This window comes from Ochotona curzoniae, unplaced genomic scaffold, assembly GCF_017591425.1.
Source record: "Ochotona curzoniae isolate NIBS_2020 unplaced genomic scaffold, NIBS_Ocur_1.0 contig_2723, whole genome shotgun sequence".
Lineage (NCBI taxonomy): Eukaryota > Metazoa > Chordata > Mammalia > Lagomorpha > Ochotonidae > Ochotona > Ochotona curzoniae.
In genome coordinates, this window is record NW_024465573.1 from 16,146,345 (window position 1) to 16,166,419 (window position 20,075).

Consider the following 20,075-nt stretch of genomic DNA (forward strand, 5'->3'; position numbering starts at 1 on the left):
AAGAACCCAGCAATGCATACGAACCTACTATGTACTGAATACAGATTCTCCATTCTAATGAACTGAAAAGAAGTGTTGAAGTATTGGGGTAATAATAGTAAAGCATGTCCTAAAGGCTCAATTTGTTAGTTCTTGGATAGCTTTTGGGCGGGCCTTTGGAGTTCTGTATATAAGATCACATTATTTACAGTGGCAGTTTGGCTTTTTTCCTTTTCTGATTTGGATTCCCTTTATTTCTTTGTTTTGTCAAATTTCTCTCCTAGCTCACCTGATAATATGCTGAATAAAAAGTAGTACAAGTGGGCATTTTTTGTCTTGTTCTAGATCTTAGATAAAAAAAAAACTCCAGTCATTATCTTGTTTAATAAGACCTTTCCTAAGCTGTGGTACATTCCATCTAACCCTAATTTGTTAAGTGGCTAACTTGGGACTTGAACCCACATACTCCAATAGGGGATGAAGATACACCAAGTGGTTCTTAAGTAGCTGCACCACGACTGCTGCCTCTCTCCAGTTGGTTGGTCTGGGAATGCCTTTATTGCTGAGCACATTTCTTTTTGGCAGTTTTTGGATTTAATACCATGAAACCTCATACCACGGCCAAGATTCTGGCTGAGGGGGCCTGGTATGATGGCTAAACTGGATAATCCTCCCCCTTCAAGCACTGGCATCTCATTTAGGTGCCGGTTAATGTCCCAGCAGCTCCACTCCCCATCCAGCCCCCTGCTTGTGGCCTGGGAAAGTAGTGAAGGATGACCCACAGCCCTGGGACCCTGCACCCATGTGGGAGACCCTGGCTCCTGGCTTCAGATTGGCTTAGTTCCAGCCATTGCGGTCACTTGGGGAAATGAATCAGTGGATGGAAGATCTTTTCTGTGTCTCTCCTTCTCTTTGTAAATCTGCCTCTGCTAAAACAACAACAACAACAACAACAACAACAACAACAAAAAACAAGATTTCTGCTGAGAATTCTAGTCTGGCCGAGGGAACCCTTTTATATATTTGTTTTGTCTCTTGCAACTTGAAGGGTCCTCCCTTTCTTTCTGACTTTGAAGAGCTTGACTATAACATGCCTTGGGTTAAAATATTCAGCTGGACTAAATATGCCTGGTGACTTGTCACCTCCCTATACTTACTGCATCTTTTTCTGGATCTGGGATGTTTTCTAGCATTATGCCTTTGGATGTGCTTTCCACCCCCTGGCACGATCGTGTCGCTCTTGGACTCCAGTAACTTAGTTCTTCCTGTGCTGTCCCAAGCTCCTCATTCTTCCTCCACAGCAGGTTATGTTCACGTAGCCCATCTTTGAGCTCAATGATCTGTCTTCTGTTTGACCCAATCAGCTATGGATGCCTTCTGTTAGATTTTTAGTTCTACTGAGTGTACTTTCCATTTGAAGGATTTCTGTTAGCGTTTGCTCAGTTATTTCCCTTAGGAGTCTGGATTTGTTTGTCTCTCTCAAGATTTTCTGGTGGCAGTTTGCTCTTAAAATTAATTTTCTAATGGGTCCAAGAAAAGGTATTGATTTTCAGTTTGTCTGGGTCTTATTCATGCCATAAAGATATCTAAGTTCTGCTCTGTTGAATACCTTGCCAGGTGTTAACTAAGATGCGTGGAATCAGTTCTTGTCCCGTGGAAAATAGAATTGAGACATGAGACAGAGAGGAGTCATGAGCAAGGTGGCAAGGTAGCAAGACTTAACTGGGGATTGAGAGGGAGGGCATCCATCAAAATAAATGGACACCTCTCCAGACAGAATCAGAGAGAAAGTTCCTGGTCATTCAGACTGGGGAAAGCAAGGTTCCATTGTTTAAGGACAGAATACACTTGACAGGTCAGGGCTGGGCAGCAAGGATTCTCCTGGGAAGCGTTCTTTGGGGGAAAGACTGGGGCTACCTGGGAATTTATCAGGATATGGGCAAGACTTTTTGCTATAAATTACTGGGCTGCTTTCAAGGCCTTTCCACTACAGCTTCTTATATTCTAAAGCCCCTCACTCCAGAGAGAAGTTCTGACCACTTACCTAACAAGGGCTCATAAAAATTTCTTATTTAGGGCCTGGCGCGGTGGCGCAGTGGTTAAGGTCCTCGCCTTGCATGCCCGGGATCCCATATGGGCACCAGTTCTATCCCGGTGGCCCCGCTTCCCTTCCAGCTCCCTGCCTGTGGCCCGGGAAAGTAGTCGAGGACGGCCCAAAGCTTTGGGACTCTGCACCCTCGTGGCATGGGAGACCCGGAAGAGGCTCCTGGCTTCGGACTGGCATAGCATCGGCCCCTTGCACTCACTTGGGGAATGAATCATGGGACGGAAGATCTTCCTCTCTGTCTCTCCTCTTTGTATATCCGCCTTTCCAGTGAAGGTAGGATAAATCTTTAAAAAAAAAAAAAAAAAGAACCCAGCAATGCATACGAACCTACTATGTACTGAATACAGATTCTCCATTCTAATGAACTGAAAAGAAGTGTTGAAGTATTGGGGTAATAATAGTAAAGCATGTCCTAAAGGCTCAATGTAGATAAACTAACGAGTAAATCAGTTGCTTGGTCATTATAGAAAGCCAGGCCAGGGGCTGGTGCGGTGGTGCAATGGGCTCCCTTTCTGTTCCAGCTCCCTGGCAATGTGCCTGGGAAAGCCGCAGATGATGGCCATAGCCTCCAGACTATGAGCCAGTGGGAGGAAGACAAATCTCATTGTGTGTGTATGTGTGTGTGTGTGTGTGTGTGTGTGTGTGTGTGTGAAAGAGAGGAAGAAAAAGAGAGTGAGACTTTGTCTTTCAAATACACAAATAAATTAATGAAAATATTTTTAGATGTTCACAGAAAATGATATGAAAAGATAACTAAAAGAAAAATATGCCAAGGGAAAGATAGCACTTAATCCTATACTGCCACCTGCTGGTCTGTGACAGATTAAAAATGAACTCAATTTTCTTAGTGAAGATCATAAGTTTTTGTTTGCTTAAAGTTTGAATTTTGAGGGCTCGATGAGATGGTTCAACAGCTAAATCCCCAACCTTGCAAGTGCCGGGATCTCATATGGACACCTGTTTGTGTCCCAGCTGCTCCACTTCTCAACCAGCTCCCTGCTTATGGCCTAGGAAAGCAGTAGAGGGTGGACCAAAGCCTCGGGACCCTGCACCCAAGTAGGAAGATGTTGGGAGGCTTCTGGCTCCTAGCTTTGGATAGGCTCAGCTCAGGCCACTGTGACTTTCAGGGAATGAACCAGTGGCTGGAAGATATTTCTCTCTGTTTTCTTGCTTCTCTTCATAAATCTGATCTGCCTTTTTAATAAAAATAAATAAATCTTTAAAAAATTAAATGTTGGAGTAAAACTCAGGGTATACTATTTAAAAAAAAACATATATTCTCGGACATGTGTGATGGCTCAGTTGATCAATTCTAATTCTCCTTTTGCAAACCTAGGGATCCCATATGGACACCTGTTTGAGTCCCAGCTGCTCCACTTCCTATGCAGCTCCCTCTTGTGGCCTGGGAAAGCAGTGGAGGACAGCCCATTGTGGCCATTTGGGGAATGAATCATAGAGGGAAGATATTTCTCTCTGTCTGTCCTTTCTGTAAAACTGCCTTCTAATAAAAATAAATAAATCTTTAAAATTAGTATAGTAAAAAATAAAAATAGTGCAGTCCTTGTGGAAAACAACATAGAAACGCCTTAAGGAACAATAAGCAAGCTACCATTTGATCAAGCAAAACTGCTATTGGGTGTATTGAAAAGAAGGGAAGTCAGTCTGTCAAAGAGACATCCGTACTGTCCTGTTTCTAAGTGTCAAGTAGAATGATGGTTACCAGAGGTTGGGGAAGGTAGGGGGAAGTGTGCGATAGGGAAAGATTGACTAATGGGAAATAAGTTATAGTTCCCCGGGATTAAGAACTTCAGGTGTTCTATTACGTAGTGGATTAACAGTAGAAAATGGTCATGCATTATTTATTTCTCTTCAAAAATAAAAACACTTAAAGATGCTACTAAAATGTTCATTAAAAGATTAATTTATTTTTATTGGAAAGTCAGATATACAGAGAGGAGAGACAGAGAGGAAGATCTTCTGTCCGATGATTCACTCCCCAAGCAGCCGCAATGAAGTAAGGCTGTCTGAACCCAGAAGCCAGGAGCCTCTCCCATATCCCCCACGTGGGTGTAGGGTCCCAAAGCTTTGGGTGGTCCTGGAGTGTATTCCCAGGCCACAAGCAGGGAGCTGGATGGGAAGTGGGGTTGCCAGTATCAGAATCAGCGCTCATATGGGATCCCAGTGTGTGCAATGTGAAGACTTTAAACCCTAGACTATTATGCTGGGCTCAATACTACTAAAAGGTTTTTATCATTATTTTATACATTATATTATATATAATGTTACATACATTATATGGTGCCTAAATCTGAAAAGTTTTTGTTGGCTAAAATATTTGAAAGTGAATATGATTTGAAAAGCTGAAGTTTAAAGTGAATTTTTAAAGAATAGATTGAAATTCCATAAGGATATTGTTTCCTAGAAATGAGTCCAGACTGATATTTATAACATGCAAGGAAGCAAAGAGAGACTTAGTTGTTTCAATGAACACATACTTTGTTGTATTACATACCCTACTTTTCAAATTGACTTAAAACCAAGTATACAGTGGAACTGATTTAATAAAAAAGCATTTACTTATTTTTTGCATGGCAACCCCATGTGAATGGGGCTCACTTCAGTTTAGGACAAATTATTCAGATTCATGAAACTGTCTTGAAAATTAAACGGTATTTGATTTCAGTGACAACGTAAGGAAGCAGTTACAGCGCAGAGTGGGAAAAGCTGAAACAAAGAGCTGTGTTTTAAAAGTTCCTTGTGTTTCTGGAGAAAATAACTCACAGCTAACTAACTTTAAAATGTGAGTTAGTTTAAAAAAAAACTTAAGATTTGTTTTTTAAAAAGAAATGAAGAAAAATTATTTGAAATTAGTTGAAGAACAGCAGAGCTGGTGCCTTACTGTCTTGGCCGTGTGGCTGCCTGCTGGGGAACCTAGCTCTCCATCTACTGGTCCGGAGTCGGTGGGAGGGTCCCAGGCTTGTGGGGCGCCCATTGTGCCAAGTGGTGCGGGGCTCTGCCTTCTGGCCTCCTGGCAGCGAGCTCTGGGGTCTTGGGGGTATCCGTTACCGCCTACAGACATCCATGGATAAGGCCACTGGACGTGTAGGTGAGGATTGAATCATGAGGGACAGTCAATGACAAAGCTACTGTACTTATAGGTAAGCGAGGGGACTGAGAACTGGTGATTTTGAGGTGAGAGATTGGAAGATTTTTTGGGAGTCAGACTGATTCATTAGGCCACATGGGAGTCCTGAAGTGGGATTGTTAGTACAGAGCATCGCTGACTGCCACATACCAGTCTACACGGAAGTTGTGGCTGGGGGCCTGTCTAGCTGACCTAGATCTACGTACCTGATGGAGTGTAGAAGACGGGTCACATTAGGCAGGGCCATGACACTAACCAGCACAGGAGAGAACTAGGCCCGGGAGTAGAACCTATGGGGCATGAGCGGGCCCAGCCCTATGGAAATACAAGTCCTGCTGGTTAGCTCAAGAGTTGGGATGGTGATGTGCTGAGCTAGGTGTGAACATGGAACCCGCCAACACTCACAGGTACTGGAGCTGAGGATAGGCTGGGCAGGTCCAAGCTGCAGCATCTGCATGTGCATCTTAAAACAGGGTGTGGAGTGGGCTGCCCACAACATCCTCCAGCTCATACAAAGGCCAAAATGAAGGGACAGGCTATGCCGGGCAAGGGCCTAGCACCTGCTGGCACCTGTATGAGAACTGGGTCTAGGAGCAGGCCGAGTGGGAGAACCTGGGAAATGACCCTACGGGGTCATAGCTCCTACTGGTGAACACATGGTTCAGAACTAGGGGCCGGGCAAGCTGGGCAAAGTAGCCTCATCCTTTAGAAAGTGTATGGGTTGGTTTTGGAAGGGGGCAGACAAGGCAGGGCTGATCAAACCTTAGCACACTGTCAAGTGCAGAAACCAGGCTGGAGCACAGGCCAGTCCAGGGTATCATACCTACTGGTTTACATGAGCAGGGATGGGAGCAGACTAAGCAGGGCCAGGTTGCAGCACTCTCCAGTGAGAGTTGGGACTGGGGGGTTGGCTGGGCATCATCTGAAGGCAAAGGCTAAGGCAGATGAGGGGCTATGCCAAGCTGGGTCAGAGCAACCGCTGGCACACACGAGATCTGCAGGTGGGAATAGGCCTGGTTGGGGGAGCTAAGGGAACGCCCTGGCCAGGGAGTGATTCTCATTGGTGAGTGCGAGGGCCAGGGATGGGGCTGCAGTCTGGTCTGGATATGGCTACAGGGTACCTTGGCATGGGTGTGAGCTGAGTCTGGGATGTGCCAGACTGGGCTAGACTCCAGCACACACTGGTGCTCGTGAGAACCAGGGAGAGTGTAGGATGGGCTAGGCTAAATCTCTGCTCCTGCTGAGCCATGTGTGAGCTGTGTCTGGATGTGGGCCAGGCCTGGCTGGGCTGTAGCACCCGACAACAAGAATCGGAATGGTGAGGGCCGTTCAGGAAATTAGGCCACTGTTCCTGTGGGACAGGAGGTGGACTGAATGCGGCTGTACCATGGACCCACCGGTGGGCATGAGATCTGGCTTGGGAGAGATCCTGCTGGAGGAGCTTGGGGAACTCCTCTGTTGGGACACATTCCCTGCAGGTAAGTGCAAGAACCAGGACAGGGAGCAGCCCAGACCTGGCCAAAATATAGTACCCACTAGCATAAATTTGGGGCAGGTGGGGGCAGGACAGGATGGGTGAGTTTACATCATCTGCTGGAAAATCTGAGTGCCAGAATGGAGTATGGGTTGGGCTGGGTCAGGCTGCAATACCATCCAGTCCACATTAGGGCCAGGACTGGGGGCTGGCAGAGCTGGGCTAGGCTGTGGCCCCGACCAGAGTGAGCTGGAATTGGCGGTGGGCCAGGCCTGGCCAGGCTGTAGCACCCACTGGCAAATGCTGAAGTGGGGCAGGCTGTGCCAGACTGGGCTGCAGCACCCAACCAGCACATGTGAAATCCATGTGGTAGTGGGGATGGCCACAGTAGGGGCCCCCCTTTTAGGCCACTATTCCCTCTGGTTAGCATGAGAGCTGGGATGTGGGCAAACCAGGCCGGGCAGGGCCACAACATCTGATGGCCTAAATGTGAGCTGGATCAGGGAAAGGCCAGACTGGGCTGACTGTACCTTCTGGTTCATGCCTAAGCCAGAGTGGATGTGGGTGGGTTGGGCTTTGCTGCAGCATCAGGTAGCAGATACTGGCATGGGGTGGGGGTGTAGGGCGAATTCTGTCAGTTGTAGGTATTGCTAGACAGATGATGGTACCCGCCGGCACATGTGTGGACAGGATAGTGGGGATGATTGAGATGAACTGCGCGTTAATGCCTATTGACATGTATGAGAGCCAAATGAGAGATGAGACAGACGGGAACAGTCAGCTGTACATATTGGCAAGCACGGGAATCAGGGTAGGGGGCAGGCCTGGTGAGGATTATTGTGTTGCTTCGATGAGGCTGCAACTTCCACTAGTTTGCATGAAGGCCAAGTATGTGGTGGGCAGGTTCCCATCCTTTGGTTTGCGTAAAACACGAGACTGGAGACAGAACTGACCCAGCAACTGCAACTACTAGTGTGTGCATGTGCTCAGGTCCATGCAGTGGGTGTGGATGACACGAAGGTGTGAAGAGAACAGCTCCCCTGCTTGGTAGGGCCAGGGGGAGCTTCCAGCTGTTTGCCAGGGTCTGGCGGATTTCTCTTTGACCACCTTGACGCAGTCTCACCCCCTTTTTGCATGGAAACTCAAGCACCCCACTAAGAATTCTGTAATCTGTTGAGGCATTGTTTGCCTCTGTGGGATGGCTTTTGTCACCAACATGAGCTTGAAAGTTAATGTTATTGATAATGTCTTGGTGAGTGGACCTTTAACTGCGCAGAGGAGTACAATTAAACCCATGCCATTTCTGGACACCTTATTGTGTGCCTGCTCATTGCCCTGAAATTGGGCCCAGACATATAGCATGCCTTCTGGGAAATGGCTTAATAAGAATTTTACAAAGTAATGGAAGTGATGGGAGTGAGAGCTGAAACTGCTATGGCAATAACTGCTATGGCTAGCCTGTCTTTGCAATTTTTTGGAGCATAGAAAATGTGATTGTTTTAGTTGCTTTTATAACTTTTAGCTAGAGGAATTAAGGATGCTTAAAGAAAAATGCTTTTGATTATTGTTTCATTGTTTATGGGGTTGTAGAATCTATAGTTGTAGGGAAATTTAACATTCGAAATTTCTGTTTTAGATTTTAGGTCTTTCCCTTGTAACCTATTTTCCCATTAAATAATGGGTGAATTATAGAAATAGAAATGTGGTAGGAATGTACTCCTGATTAGCAGGTAATCACACGTGCCTTGGCCTTGGAGTCCTGGCTGTTGCTCCATGGCTGCTGTTGAAGAATAAATAATGGCTTGCTTTGAAGAATATGAATACAGTATTTTGCAGAATTATCTTTAGGGGCACCTGCTTAGCCTTGAAGTGCAGACAGAGTCACCAAATGTCTGTACATGCCCCCTAGTGTTGAAGTAAAAAATAGAACAATTAGTTGCTTGTGTAGAAGCTTGAGAGGTGTCTGAATATATAAAAAGGACAGCTTTTACTTGAGCTGTGTGAGAACGCACCAAGTGTGTGTGTCTGTCTTTCTTTATCGCCGACTCCACGTACCCTTCCTGAACTCCGAACTCGGCTGGAGCTGGACTTTGGCATGTGTGGACTAATTCGGGTGACAGACTGTGCCGAACCCTGTTTTGGCAAACACAAGATCAGGTCTAGAATCACCTCAGGTGAGGCTTCTTTGGCGATTTCCTACCAACTAAACCACTGGATTCAGAACCCCAACCATGGAGAGAACTGCAGATTCGATGGTCTGACTGTGGAGTGTATGTGTCAGAGCTGGGTTTCCTCAGTGGCTCGGATAGTGCAGTGGATGTCATATCCAAATGCATATGGAGGATAGAGCAGTACATTGGACCCTCCAGAGGAGCCTGGTACCAGAGGACTGAGGACATAACAAATTGATCAACTACTCCAATCAAGCATTGGCAGTGAATATCACAGCAGACGGAAGCTCTAAGTTGGACCATAGCAGCCAGTGGATTCTGGAGAGCTCTCATTGTGATTGGAGTGGTGGGATTGACAACAAATCAGTACTGTTGAACTATCAAAACCTCCTGAGAACTTCATGGCATTGTAAATTTATATTTTTCTTTCTTGTTGATTTTGTATTGTGGCTTTTCACTTAAGGGGATGTATAGTAATTGTGTAATGGAGACTATCATATCCAGATGTGAGGATACAATGCAGTATGCATCTCTACTTCCAGACAAAGATGGACTCCCAATGAAACTGTTTACTGTATGTTGACAACAGGATGCTGGACTCTGCCATTGTCCATGTCCGCAATGATGGACATATGACTGTGAATGATGGACTATACTATAGTAATGATATAGGGGAACTCAGTGAGAGGGAGGGACTAGTGAAGGGGGTAAGACAAATCCCAGGGCCTATGGAACTGTATCATAACATGATAATAATAATAAAAGTAAAAAAAGAAATTAATTGAAAAGGAAAGAAAATTAAGATGATAGCAGACATTGTATCAAAATACTAGTACAATGATGAAGAACGATTCATAGAAATTTGAGGAAAAATTTGAGAACCAAAGACTTTATAACCAATTACACTGTTTAAGTATTGTGGCTACTGAAAAAAAAAAGTTTTTTTCAAGCCTGTTGCCATCCAGGGAATATTGTGTTCTTAAACTCTCATTAAATAAGGGATTTGGGCACTTGGACAGAAGAATGAGGATGACTATCAAATCAATGTAATTTTAATTTTAATTCTCAAAAAGTGGGATGATCCCTGAAGACCATATCATATGCTCTGACAATGGTTGCTTTATATGACCTTGAAAAATGGGAATAACTGAACAATGGAAAGAGAAAACAAAATAAATTCACTGATTTCTATACAGATAACAGGGAGGAGACCTTGAGTATTCCTGAGCCAATACAGCAAAATAAATAAATAAATAAATAAATCTATATGAAAATTATATATGCAACTGCCTTTTAGTTCAGTGAAACATTGGAATAAACAATGAAGCTGATTTTGAAATCATTATAAAATGCATGGCTTCAGATCAGCTCAGTTTCTGTTGTTGTAGCCAAGTGGGGAATGAGCCAGTGGATGGAAGATCTTTCTGTCTCTCCATTTCTCTAGTAATTGCGAACACTGCTGCTATGAACAGGGGTAAGCAAAAGTCTTTTTGAGTTCCTTTTCTTCAATTCTTTTGAGAATATACCCAGAAGATGAATTGGTGGGCTAGTGCTAGTTCTGTTTTTTATTTTTGAAGGTGTGATTATATTTCCACACGACTTTCACTTACAGAGCTTTACTCACGACCACATCTAGTATTCCTGAGTATGGAGATTCTGCTGACTCGCCCTCTCCCACCATAAACCATCCCCGCTTGAGGGGTAGACATGTGGCTGGGAACCGTCCCCTGGTTAGGTGGGGCCGCAGGAGGACTTTCAGGTCCCCGACACTGTATGTGAGCTTTGAATCCAGTTCCAAAATTTTTATTGCCATTGTGGGACTGTCCCAGGTGCACCCCGTGGCGGAACTAAGTAAATATCCTTTTAAAAAGAAAAGAAAAACCAATGATGCGAACGCCAATTAACTGAATAACCAGTTTCCAAATAGCGTTTCCATTCTTACTTTGCTTTAATCATCATTTCATCTTCATAATAGCAGCATTTTACTCCCAAAACTTAATTTATTCTCTGTTCCTGTTGGCACGCTGCTGCAGTTGTTTCAGGGACCCAAGGGAAAGTGCAAACTCAGGAATCATAATGTGTGTTTATTCCTAAGGAGGTGAACTTAAGTGGAGAGAAATTGGAAGTTTTTAACCAGCTGTTTGCTTTTGGGCAGCTGTTTCACGGTATTTGCGAAGTTGAACCTCCTCTTTAAGTGGAGTAACACCATAGCAACGGCGACAACTGCGCATGCGTGCTTTTAAAGAGCCGGCGTGCTCCGGGCGCCTCTGGGAACCGCCCTCTCGCTCGGACCGCCCCGCCCCTTCCTCGACACCGCTCCTCCCTGCGGAAGCCAAGTCACCAATGGTCGCTCAGTTGTCCGGGACGTCATCAGCTCGTGCCCCGGTATCGAAGGCGCGGGGGCGGGCGCCTGGGTTCGCGCATGCGCTTTTTGCGGGTTCCCCCACGCCTGAGGACCGCTCCTCCGGTTGGTCTGCGTGTCTGTGGGTCGTGTGTGCTGTTGCCCAAAGCCATGGGCAAAACTGCTGACCGGCGGGCTCCAGGAGCGCGGCTCGACCCGGTGCGCAGCTTTAATCGCTGGAAGAAGAAACACAGTCACAGACAGAAGCAGAAGAAGCAGTTGAGGAAACAGCAAAAGAAGCCCGAATGGCAGGTGGAGCGCGAGGGTATCAGCCTCCTCGTGGAGAACTACGGGAAGGTGAGGCCGGTGCTGGGCAGGGGGCTCCGGCGGCCGGGCAGCGTGCCACTGCGGGGTCGGGCCGCCCGGTGCCTGGGGAGCAGGCCGAGAGGAGGATGCGGGTCAGGTGTAAGCAGGGTCCCTGGGTAAGTGCCGGGTTCCTCGCCTCACACCTCTCTTATCCTGGCCACCCTTTAGTCATTATGCCGTTTGCGAAAAGAAGCACGGAAATGCAGTGGAATTTGAGGGAAGGGAGCCCAGTGCTATCTCTTCTTCCGAACTTACGGAGTACTATTACTAGTGACAGTGATGTAGTCGACGCCACGTTGGTAGCCCTCCTTGTGTGCTTTATTCTTGTGCTTTCGCTCGGTCAGCCGTTATGGATCATAATATTCCCACTTTACAGATGAGAGAAATGAAACTTCAAGAGGGTAAGAAACTTGTCCCAAGCCCTTATACTTAATAGGTGCTGTGGAATTGCAAGTACACCCATGTCTAATTCCTTTGCTCTTCAATAATTTTTGTTTTTAAAGGCTTACTTATTAGAGAGATATTCCATTGGTTCACCCCGGGAATGGCTGCAATGGCTAGGCAGGAGCCAGGAGTTTCATTCCGGTCTCACATAGAGGTTGGCAAGGGCCCCAGTACTTGCGCCATCTTGTGCTGCCTTTCTCTGGCTCTTGGCAGGTGGTTGGGTGGCAAGTGGAGGAGTTGGGACGTCCCATTGCCCATATGGGATGCCAGCACTGCAGGCAGCGTCTTCACCCCGGCCGTGGTTTTTCACTATTTTTTTTTAAAGATTTATTTTGTTTATTTGAAAGGCAGAATTACAGGGAAAGGGATGGTGAGATCTTTCATCTGCTGGTTCACTCCCTAAATGACCACAATGACCAGGGCTGGGCTGGGCTAAAGCCAGGTGCTAAGAAGTTTCTTCTGGGTGTTGCAGATGGGTTCAGGGGCCTAGGCGTATGGAACATTGTCTACCTTCCCAGGAAGGTGAAGGAGCTGGATAGGAAGCAGAGCGACTTGGATTTGAACTGGTGTCCATATGGGAGGCGGGCATGGGGGGCAGTGGCTTAACCCATTAGTTCACAACGCCAGCTCCATGCTATTCACTGTTAACCCATTCTTCCTCCCTCAACGCCCTCGATCCTGTGGCTCTCCCCTTTGCCTCTTTTGCTTTGTGTCCTTGTGATCCCTACGCTGTCAGTGGTACTCCCAAGGTGAGTATCCCTGGGCGCTCTGATCTCTTACCCCAACCCTGCCAGAAGTGTCAGTTCCTTTCCACCTCCATCCCTTGCCTGCTGGCTTTCCCCCGCCCTGCATGGCCTCTCAGTGACTGTTCCCTTCTAAGGCAATATAGTAAGTGATTTCACAGGATTCCTGGATTATTGTCATTACTTGTCTTTAGTCTTATTGCAAATGACCCTCAGATCAATTTAGTAAGGAGGTAGAGGTTAGCATTTTAGAATTTGAACTTTGGGGTTCAGATGATCACATTTGATCTGACTCCTGCTCACTAGATGTGTGGCTTCAGGATAGGTGCTTACTCTGTTCCCTTTGTCTTCGAAAGGCAAAACAATAGTACCTACCGTATACATTGTGGTCGGTGATTTAGTGAGGTTATGGCAGGTATAGATATTCTGTGTATTACTAAAGCACTTTAAGCAGCCATTGTAAAGGAAGTTACTATTATATTTCATTTTGGATTGTGACTGGAGTTGCTTAGGGCTAAGGTGTAGGGAAGGCTGGCTTAGGGAATGTTGTCTCAGTCATTTCCTTAGTTTGTTCCTGAGGACCATGGACTCTTGTGTTCTGTCCAGAGCTTTCTGTGTTTTGTTTCTGGCTGCCCTAGATGTCTTCAGGGTATCATAGATATCACAGGTTATGCTAGCAGCTGAAGGTCATTATCTTTTTCTCATAAAACAGCTACCCCTCCTGAATTCATAATTTGCCATATTAAGTTTCTGTTGCAGTTGTAAGAAGTTAACACAAATCTTGTGGTTTGGAACAACAGAAGTTTATTCCCTGTTGTTCTGGAGGTGCAAAATGTGAATCAACTTCCTAGAAATCTAGGTGTCTGCGTCCCGGGTGTGAGGGGGCCGATTGGGGGTGGGGTGGGAGGAGAGGTAGGAGATTGGGGAGGGTTGGCGAGAGCGGGAAACCTTTCTTCTGGCAGGCAACGTTTGGATATTTGGAACATCATTTGCAGGCCATATAAAATCCGCAACTTAAAAATCAGCCTGCTATAGATTTGCTGGATTTTGAGTCTGCCTGTGATTTCCTTATCAATGCCAGGCATTTTTTTTTTTCTTTTCTTTTTAAAGCTTCTCAGCGCTGCCATAATTCCTTGACTATGGCTGTGTAACTCCTCTGACTCCAGAGAGATGTTCTATATTACATCTACCTTTGTACTTCTTTCATTTACTTATTTATGGTTTTTATGGTACAATCCCACAGAGTCTGGAATTTTCCCTACCCCTCCCCAAATTCCCACACCCCCAACTGATTTTCCCCCATAGTATTATAATATGCATAAGCTGATTGGGGCGATGGGCGGTGCCAGACCCTGTACTGGCATGCACACATAAGAATCAGGACTGGGATCACCTCAGATAAAGATTCTTTGTGGATCCCTCCAACTGAGCTGTTGATCTCAGAACCCCAACCATGAAGACAATAGCACAGTCCTTCATAAGCTATCATGATTCCATTAGTCTGTTATTTAAGTGTGCCTTGACATTGCTGGTACAGATAATGTCACAGTTACAGTATTCCGTTTTTTAGATTTGTCCAACAGTTTCATTGGGAGTCCATCTTTGGAAGTAGAGATTTGGAAGTAGAGATGCATACTGCCTTGTCCCTATTGCACAGTCATTGCACAATGCCTTAAGTGAGAAGTCATGAAACAAAGTTAACAATAGTTATGAAGCTAAAACAGAAGATTTACAGTGCAATCTTGTGGTTGACTGAAAACTGCCCAGCATCAAAGAATAGTAATTCAGCACCTTTTAAAAGACAGAAAGACCGAAATTTAGATATGAGCTGTCATTAAGGAGTTCCGGGCTGGATCCCTTAGGAAACACATGTTTTCTTGGGCATGTTATCCTTCTTCCTGAGTGTCGCAGCCTCAGACCTGACTTTGGGAGCTCAGCATGGCCAGATTCAAACCCCAGTACCTCATCCTTCGGAGGTGCATTTGTGCAGGGCGCAAACTGTCCGGAACTGTGTGGTAGCCATGAGTGGAACTGGTTTTTGAATGATGAGTTTAGCATATGGAAAGGATTGGCAGGAGCATTCTAGGTAAAGGTAGCAAGGTAAAGTGGTAAAGGAGGTGGAAATAACGTGTTCTTCAAGGAAGGATGTATGAGTGGTCTTCAAAAAAGTGCATGAATTTAAAAAATATTTTGCACCAAAATAAAACTACTTGTTTTTTTTTTGTCCCATTTCTTTTTTTTTGTGAAGTTGTTTGGAGATGACCTTTTTCTCCTTGGATTGTTGCATGTGCTTTTTTTTTTTTTAAGATTTATTTATTTATTGGAAAGTCAGATATACAGAGAGGAGGAGAGACAGAGAGGAAGATCTTCCGTCCAATGATTCACTCCCCAAGTGAGCGCAACGACCGGTGCTGCACCGAACTGAAGCCAGGAACCAGGAACTTCTTCCAGGTCTCTCACATGGGTGCAGGGTCCCAAAGCTTTGGGCCATCCTCGGCTGCTTTCCCAGGCCACAGGCAGGGAGCTGGATGGGAAGTGGAGCTGCCAGGATTAGAACTGGCGCCCATATGGGATCCTGGTGCGTTCAAGGCGAGGACTTCAGCCGCTAGGCCACACCACCGGGCCCTGTTGCATGTGCTTTTGAATTGGCTTCGGAAGGGCTTGGAGAGGAGAGTGGAAGGTGGCTTGTGAATAGCTGTTGGAGGCTGGGGTAGGAGGAATAGTGGCGTCCTCAAGATGTACACATCGTGTCCCTGGAAGCTGCATAGGCTAGGATGGCAGATGTCGTGTGATTGCCCTGCCTTATCTGCATGGACCCAGAGAAATTGCAAGGGCCTGTGAAAGGAACAGGAAGAGGCGCATGAACTGTTGTCACACTGCCTTTGTGTGAGAGTTCATGTCCATTGCTGGCTGCAAGAGAAAGGTGTCATAACCAGGAAGCACGGGCTGCCTCTGGTGGAGAAGCTAAGGAAATGAACTTTGGGAATGCACATGCAGAAAGAATGCAGTGTTGTTAACAACTTGACTTTAGCCAAGTGGAATCTGTTTTGAACTTCTGTCTTCCAGAGCTGTAAAGTAATGCATTTATGTTGAATTAAGACACTAGGATCATTTGTTATGATAGTAGAAAGTGGATGGAGAGATTGTACTCAGACCTTGTATCTGGAAGCAGGGTTAAGTTTCTGGGACACAATGGGAGAATGCATATGAGCTGTAAATGGTCTGGAGGCTAGGAGACTACTTAGGAGATTGTTAATCCAGGTCTACTCAAGTAGATTCCAAAGTGGGTGTGGGAGAAGTGGACTTGTGTGTGTGTGTAATGTCTTTGAAGATTGAAGGAGAAAGATGAGAAATAGGGAGGGTAAGGAAAGATGGAAGAAGGAGCAGGTAGAAAGACTTAGATTGTAGACTAGTTGTATGAAAGCTTCAGCAGGGCTGATGAGTTCTTGTTCCTGAGTAGTCCGTTAGCGGATTCGCTCAGCATGCAGCGATGGATCGGCAGCAGTACAAGATCTCCTCTTCCCTGTGGGGTCTGTGTTTAAAGAACCTAGTGATGCTTGCAGCCAGGGATAATGCTGAATTCCATGTTACACTGTACTTTTCTCATTATAGCCACATTGAAGTTAAAAGGCACACTAATAATAATGATATAGAGTAATTATGACAATGTACTGTAATAAAGGTAACAGAATTCGAGGTTGACTCTGGGATTTTCTGTGATGAATTTGGGCTGAGGAAAATCAAACTGTGAGCGAAGGGTTGACTGCTGTGTTGCCCTGAGCTTGCTTGTTAGCTGAGAGCAGCCTGGAAGAATGGCTTTCAGTAGGGGGCCTAGAGGGAGGACCCCGGCACTGTCGCTCAGGTATGCTCCCAGTAGGCTGTGTTTCCAAGGTCAGCTCAGAGCGAGTGTGTCCAGGCGGAGCTGATGTAGAACTTGGGGTTAGGACTTACTGAGATTCATTGAGCTATTTGTTTTAGTTCAGCAATGCTTTCACTGTTCCTGAATGGTTCACACTCTGCGCCTGCTCTGTAGATGTTACCTTTTCATCCTGGCTTTGTTTTTAACTTGAAGTTTGGTGTGATGTGACGTGATTTGATTGCAGTAGGTCAGGACCATTCTAAGAAGATTTTATGCTTCTTATTCCATATGTTATTCATTTTTTGAGAAGTATGTATTATAAAGTCTTAAAAAGTGTAAGTAAGAGACTGCTTAAGTGATAGCTACCCTATTCTCTTTTCTGTTCCCTTCAGCTTTTCCACCGGCATTGAAAGTGTTTAATAAGGTCCATTCCTAACATTACTATTGTCTCAATGAATAGTGATACAGATTCTAGGTGGTGTGAAAGGATTTAGAGATGGAATTTTTAAGAATTTAAGCATACTTTATTTGTGCTGCCTCTCAGGATGCACGTTAGCGGGAAGCTGGATTAGAGTTGTCCTGTGGACCCAAGCGTTCTGATGTCGAATATAGGCACTCTAGACAGTCTTTTTTTTTATATTTATTTTTTTTAAGATTTATTCATTTATTTTTGTCAGAAAGTCAGATATACAGAGAAGAGGAGAGGCAGAGAGAAAGATCTTCTGTCTGCTGATTCACTCCCCAAGTGGCTGCACTGCCGAGCTGCCCCAATTTGAAGCCAGAAGCTAGGAGTTTCATCTGAGTCTCCCACACGGGTGCAGGGTCCCAAGGCTTTGAACTGTCCTCGACTGCTTTCCCAGGCCACAAGTAGGAAGCTGGATGGGAAGTGGGGCTGCCAGGATTAGAACCAGCGCCCAGATGGGATCTTGGTGTGTGCAAGGCGAGGACTTTAGCTGCTAGGGTACCATGCCGGGCCCCAAGCAGTCTTAACCGTTTAGCCTAGTGCCTTTTGCTTTCTTTCTGATAAAGGTGTGCAGGGAAGGACAGAGAATGTTTTCTGTGACAGGAAGTATAGCTATCTTTTGTTGGCTTCAAAATGCTTACTTGGAATATTACTAAGGATCTTCTAGAATGGGGTCAGCAAATTCTCGCTGTAAATCTTTAGCCAGACGTCTGTTAGGCTTGTGAACCACATAGTCCCTGTCAGAGCTACTTCTCAGAAATAGGCAGCAGATTGGGTTTGGTCTTTAGGCATTGTTTGTTGACCCATATTTTATGGCATCAGCAGTTAATTTCCTTTTTTTCTTCAGTGACCTTTTAAGAATGTAGTGTAGAGGGCCGGGCATGGTGGCCTAACTGCTAATGTCCTCGCCTTGAATGCGCTGGGATCCTATATGGGCGCCGGTTCTAATCCCAGCTGCTCCACTTCCCATCCAGCTCCCTACTTGTGGCCTGGGAAAGCAGTTGAGGACAGTTCAAAGCCTTGGAACCCTGCACATGTATGGGAGACCTGGAGGAGGTTCCTGGCTCCTGGCTTCAGCTCAGCTCAGCTTTGGCTGTTGTGGTCACTTGGGGAGTCAATCGTTGAACAGAAGATCTTCCTTTCTGTCTCCTCCTTTCTGTATATCTGGATTAGGAAAAAAAAGGAATGTCGTGCAGAGCTTTCTCTTGTGATAGTGGTAGAGTGCTGGAACAGTTTGGTTCTGCTCAACTTTCTCACCAGGGGTTAACATGCTTTAGAAAGATGTGCAGCATTTTGAGTGCCTGCCTGGGTTGTGTTTTTTGATGGGGTTTGCATGGTGTGTTGCTCGTTTACCTCCTTTTGCAGGCATCCCAAGCCTCATGAAAGCAGTTTTTAGCTAAGAATACCACAAGTGTAAGGATGTCTGGCACATCAGTCTAGTTCTGTTTGGAGGATTATGTTTTGGGTGACGTTTCTTGCTAGAACAGCACATTGTTTGAATAAACCCTTCTTGGAGCTGGCCTTTTGACACTGCTGGCATCCCATAAAGGTGGCAATTTGGGTCCCAGCTGCACTACTTCTGGTCTGTCTGCCTGCCAGTGGCCTGGGAAGGCAGCAGTGGATGGCCTGCTGCTTGGGACCTGATGCCCAGGTGCGAGACCTAGGGGATGCTGCTGGCTTTGGCCTGGTGCAGGCATCTGGACAGTGAACCAGCAGATGGAATCCATCTGTTTCTTTCTCTAAAACTCTGACTTTCAAATAATTAAATAAATCTTTTCGAATAAACCTTTGTTTAATTCTAGCGCACATGTTACATCTGCTTACTTTGCAGTGTTACCTGGAGTGATTTGCTGGGATTAAGATACTATTGTGATACTTGTATGTGTGTTTTTAGTATTTGGAAGTAGACAATAACCCCTCCTAGTAACATTAACAGTTCTGGGAAAGATGTGCAGATTATGAAATGAAATACCAATGTAATATTTTTGCTGCCTAGAGTGTAATTTATATAAATGAACCTTATAAATGCAGCCTTCCCTTTTGTGAATCATGAATAATTTGGCAGCATATTGCAAGATCTGAGCAGTGATTCCTGCATTCAGCATCTGTAATAAAGTAATTCTCTTGAGCTGCTGAAATGAAATTTAGAAAATTGAGTTTATGCTAATGAAGAACATCAGTAAAGAACATTTGGATAACATTAAAGTTGTAAAGTTTTAAAGGGTAAAATGTTATGTACTGTGACTTCGTATCACTGCACAAATTTGTCCTAGTTATTTTGAGATGATACTTTTCCTTCAGTCACCCACAAATGAGTATGATTAGGTTGGATATCATATGCCATTGATGGATGATTAAACCTTTAAAAGGTTTGTGTTGTCAAGATGTATTTGTATCAGCTAACTTCAGTGTATTCTAGAACGTATATCATTATGGTCTGTAGTTTGTGTTTATTTCTTAAATTGATTGCCCTTGGGCCCAGCATGATGGCTTACTGGTTAAAGCCTTGCCTTGCACTGGCCAGGATCCCATATGGGCATCAGCTAGTGCCTGGCTGCTCCACTTCCCATGTAACTTTTGACTTATGGTCTGGGAAAGCAATAGAGGATGGCACAAAGCCCTTGGGACCCTGTGCCTTTATGGGAGATCCAGAAGAAGCTCCTGGCTCCTGACTTCAAATCAGCTCAGCTCTGGTCATTGTGGCCTCTTGGGGAGTTGAATCAATGGACCAGAAGATGTTTCTGTCTGAATCTCCTTCTCTCTATAAATATTCCTTTCCAATAATAAATAAATAAATAAATAAATAAATAAATGATATTCCTTGAGGAATGACTACAAATATGCATTCTTCCTAGAATTGAGCTGGTCTCACTTTGGAGGTTATGGTTGTTCAAATTCATGTGTGTGTCTTGAATGAAGTTTTTTGAATTAAGTGAAATAGTTTTAGTTATTTTTATCTTAATTTTTTGTTAAAATTATTTGA

At 45.1% G+C, this 20,075-nt stretch overlaps 1 protein-coding gene across 1 annotated transcript in view; it reads left to right on the forward strand.

Moving 5' to 3' along the window:
- Positions 1-11,326: 11,326 nt before the first annotated feature.
- DDX10 (DEAD-box helicase 10) overlaps positions 11,327-20,075 on the forward strand; it is a 192,767-nt gene continuing 184,018 nt past the window's right edge. The window contains exon 1 of the mRNA XM_040976900.1: positions 11,327-11,574. Coding sequence (XP_040832834.1) covers positions 11,389-11,574 — 186 coding nt within the window. The 5' untranslated portion in view covers positions 11,327-11,388. The remainder of the gene's footprint in view (positions 11,575-20,075) is intronic.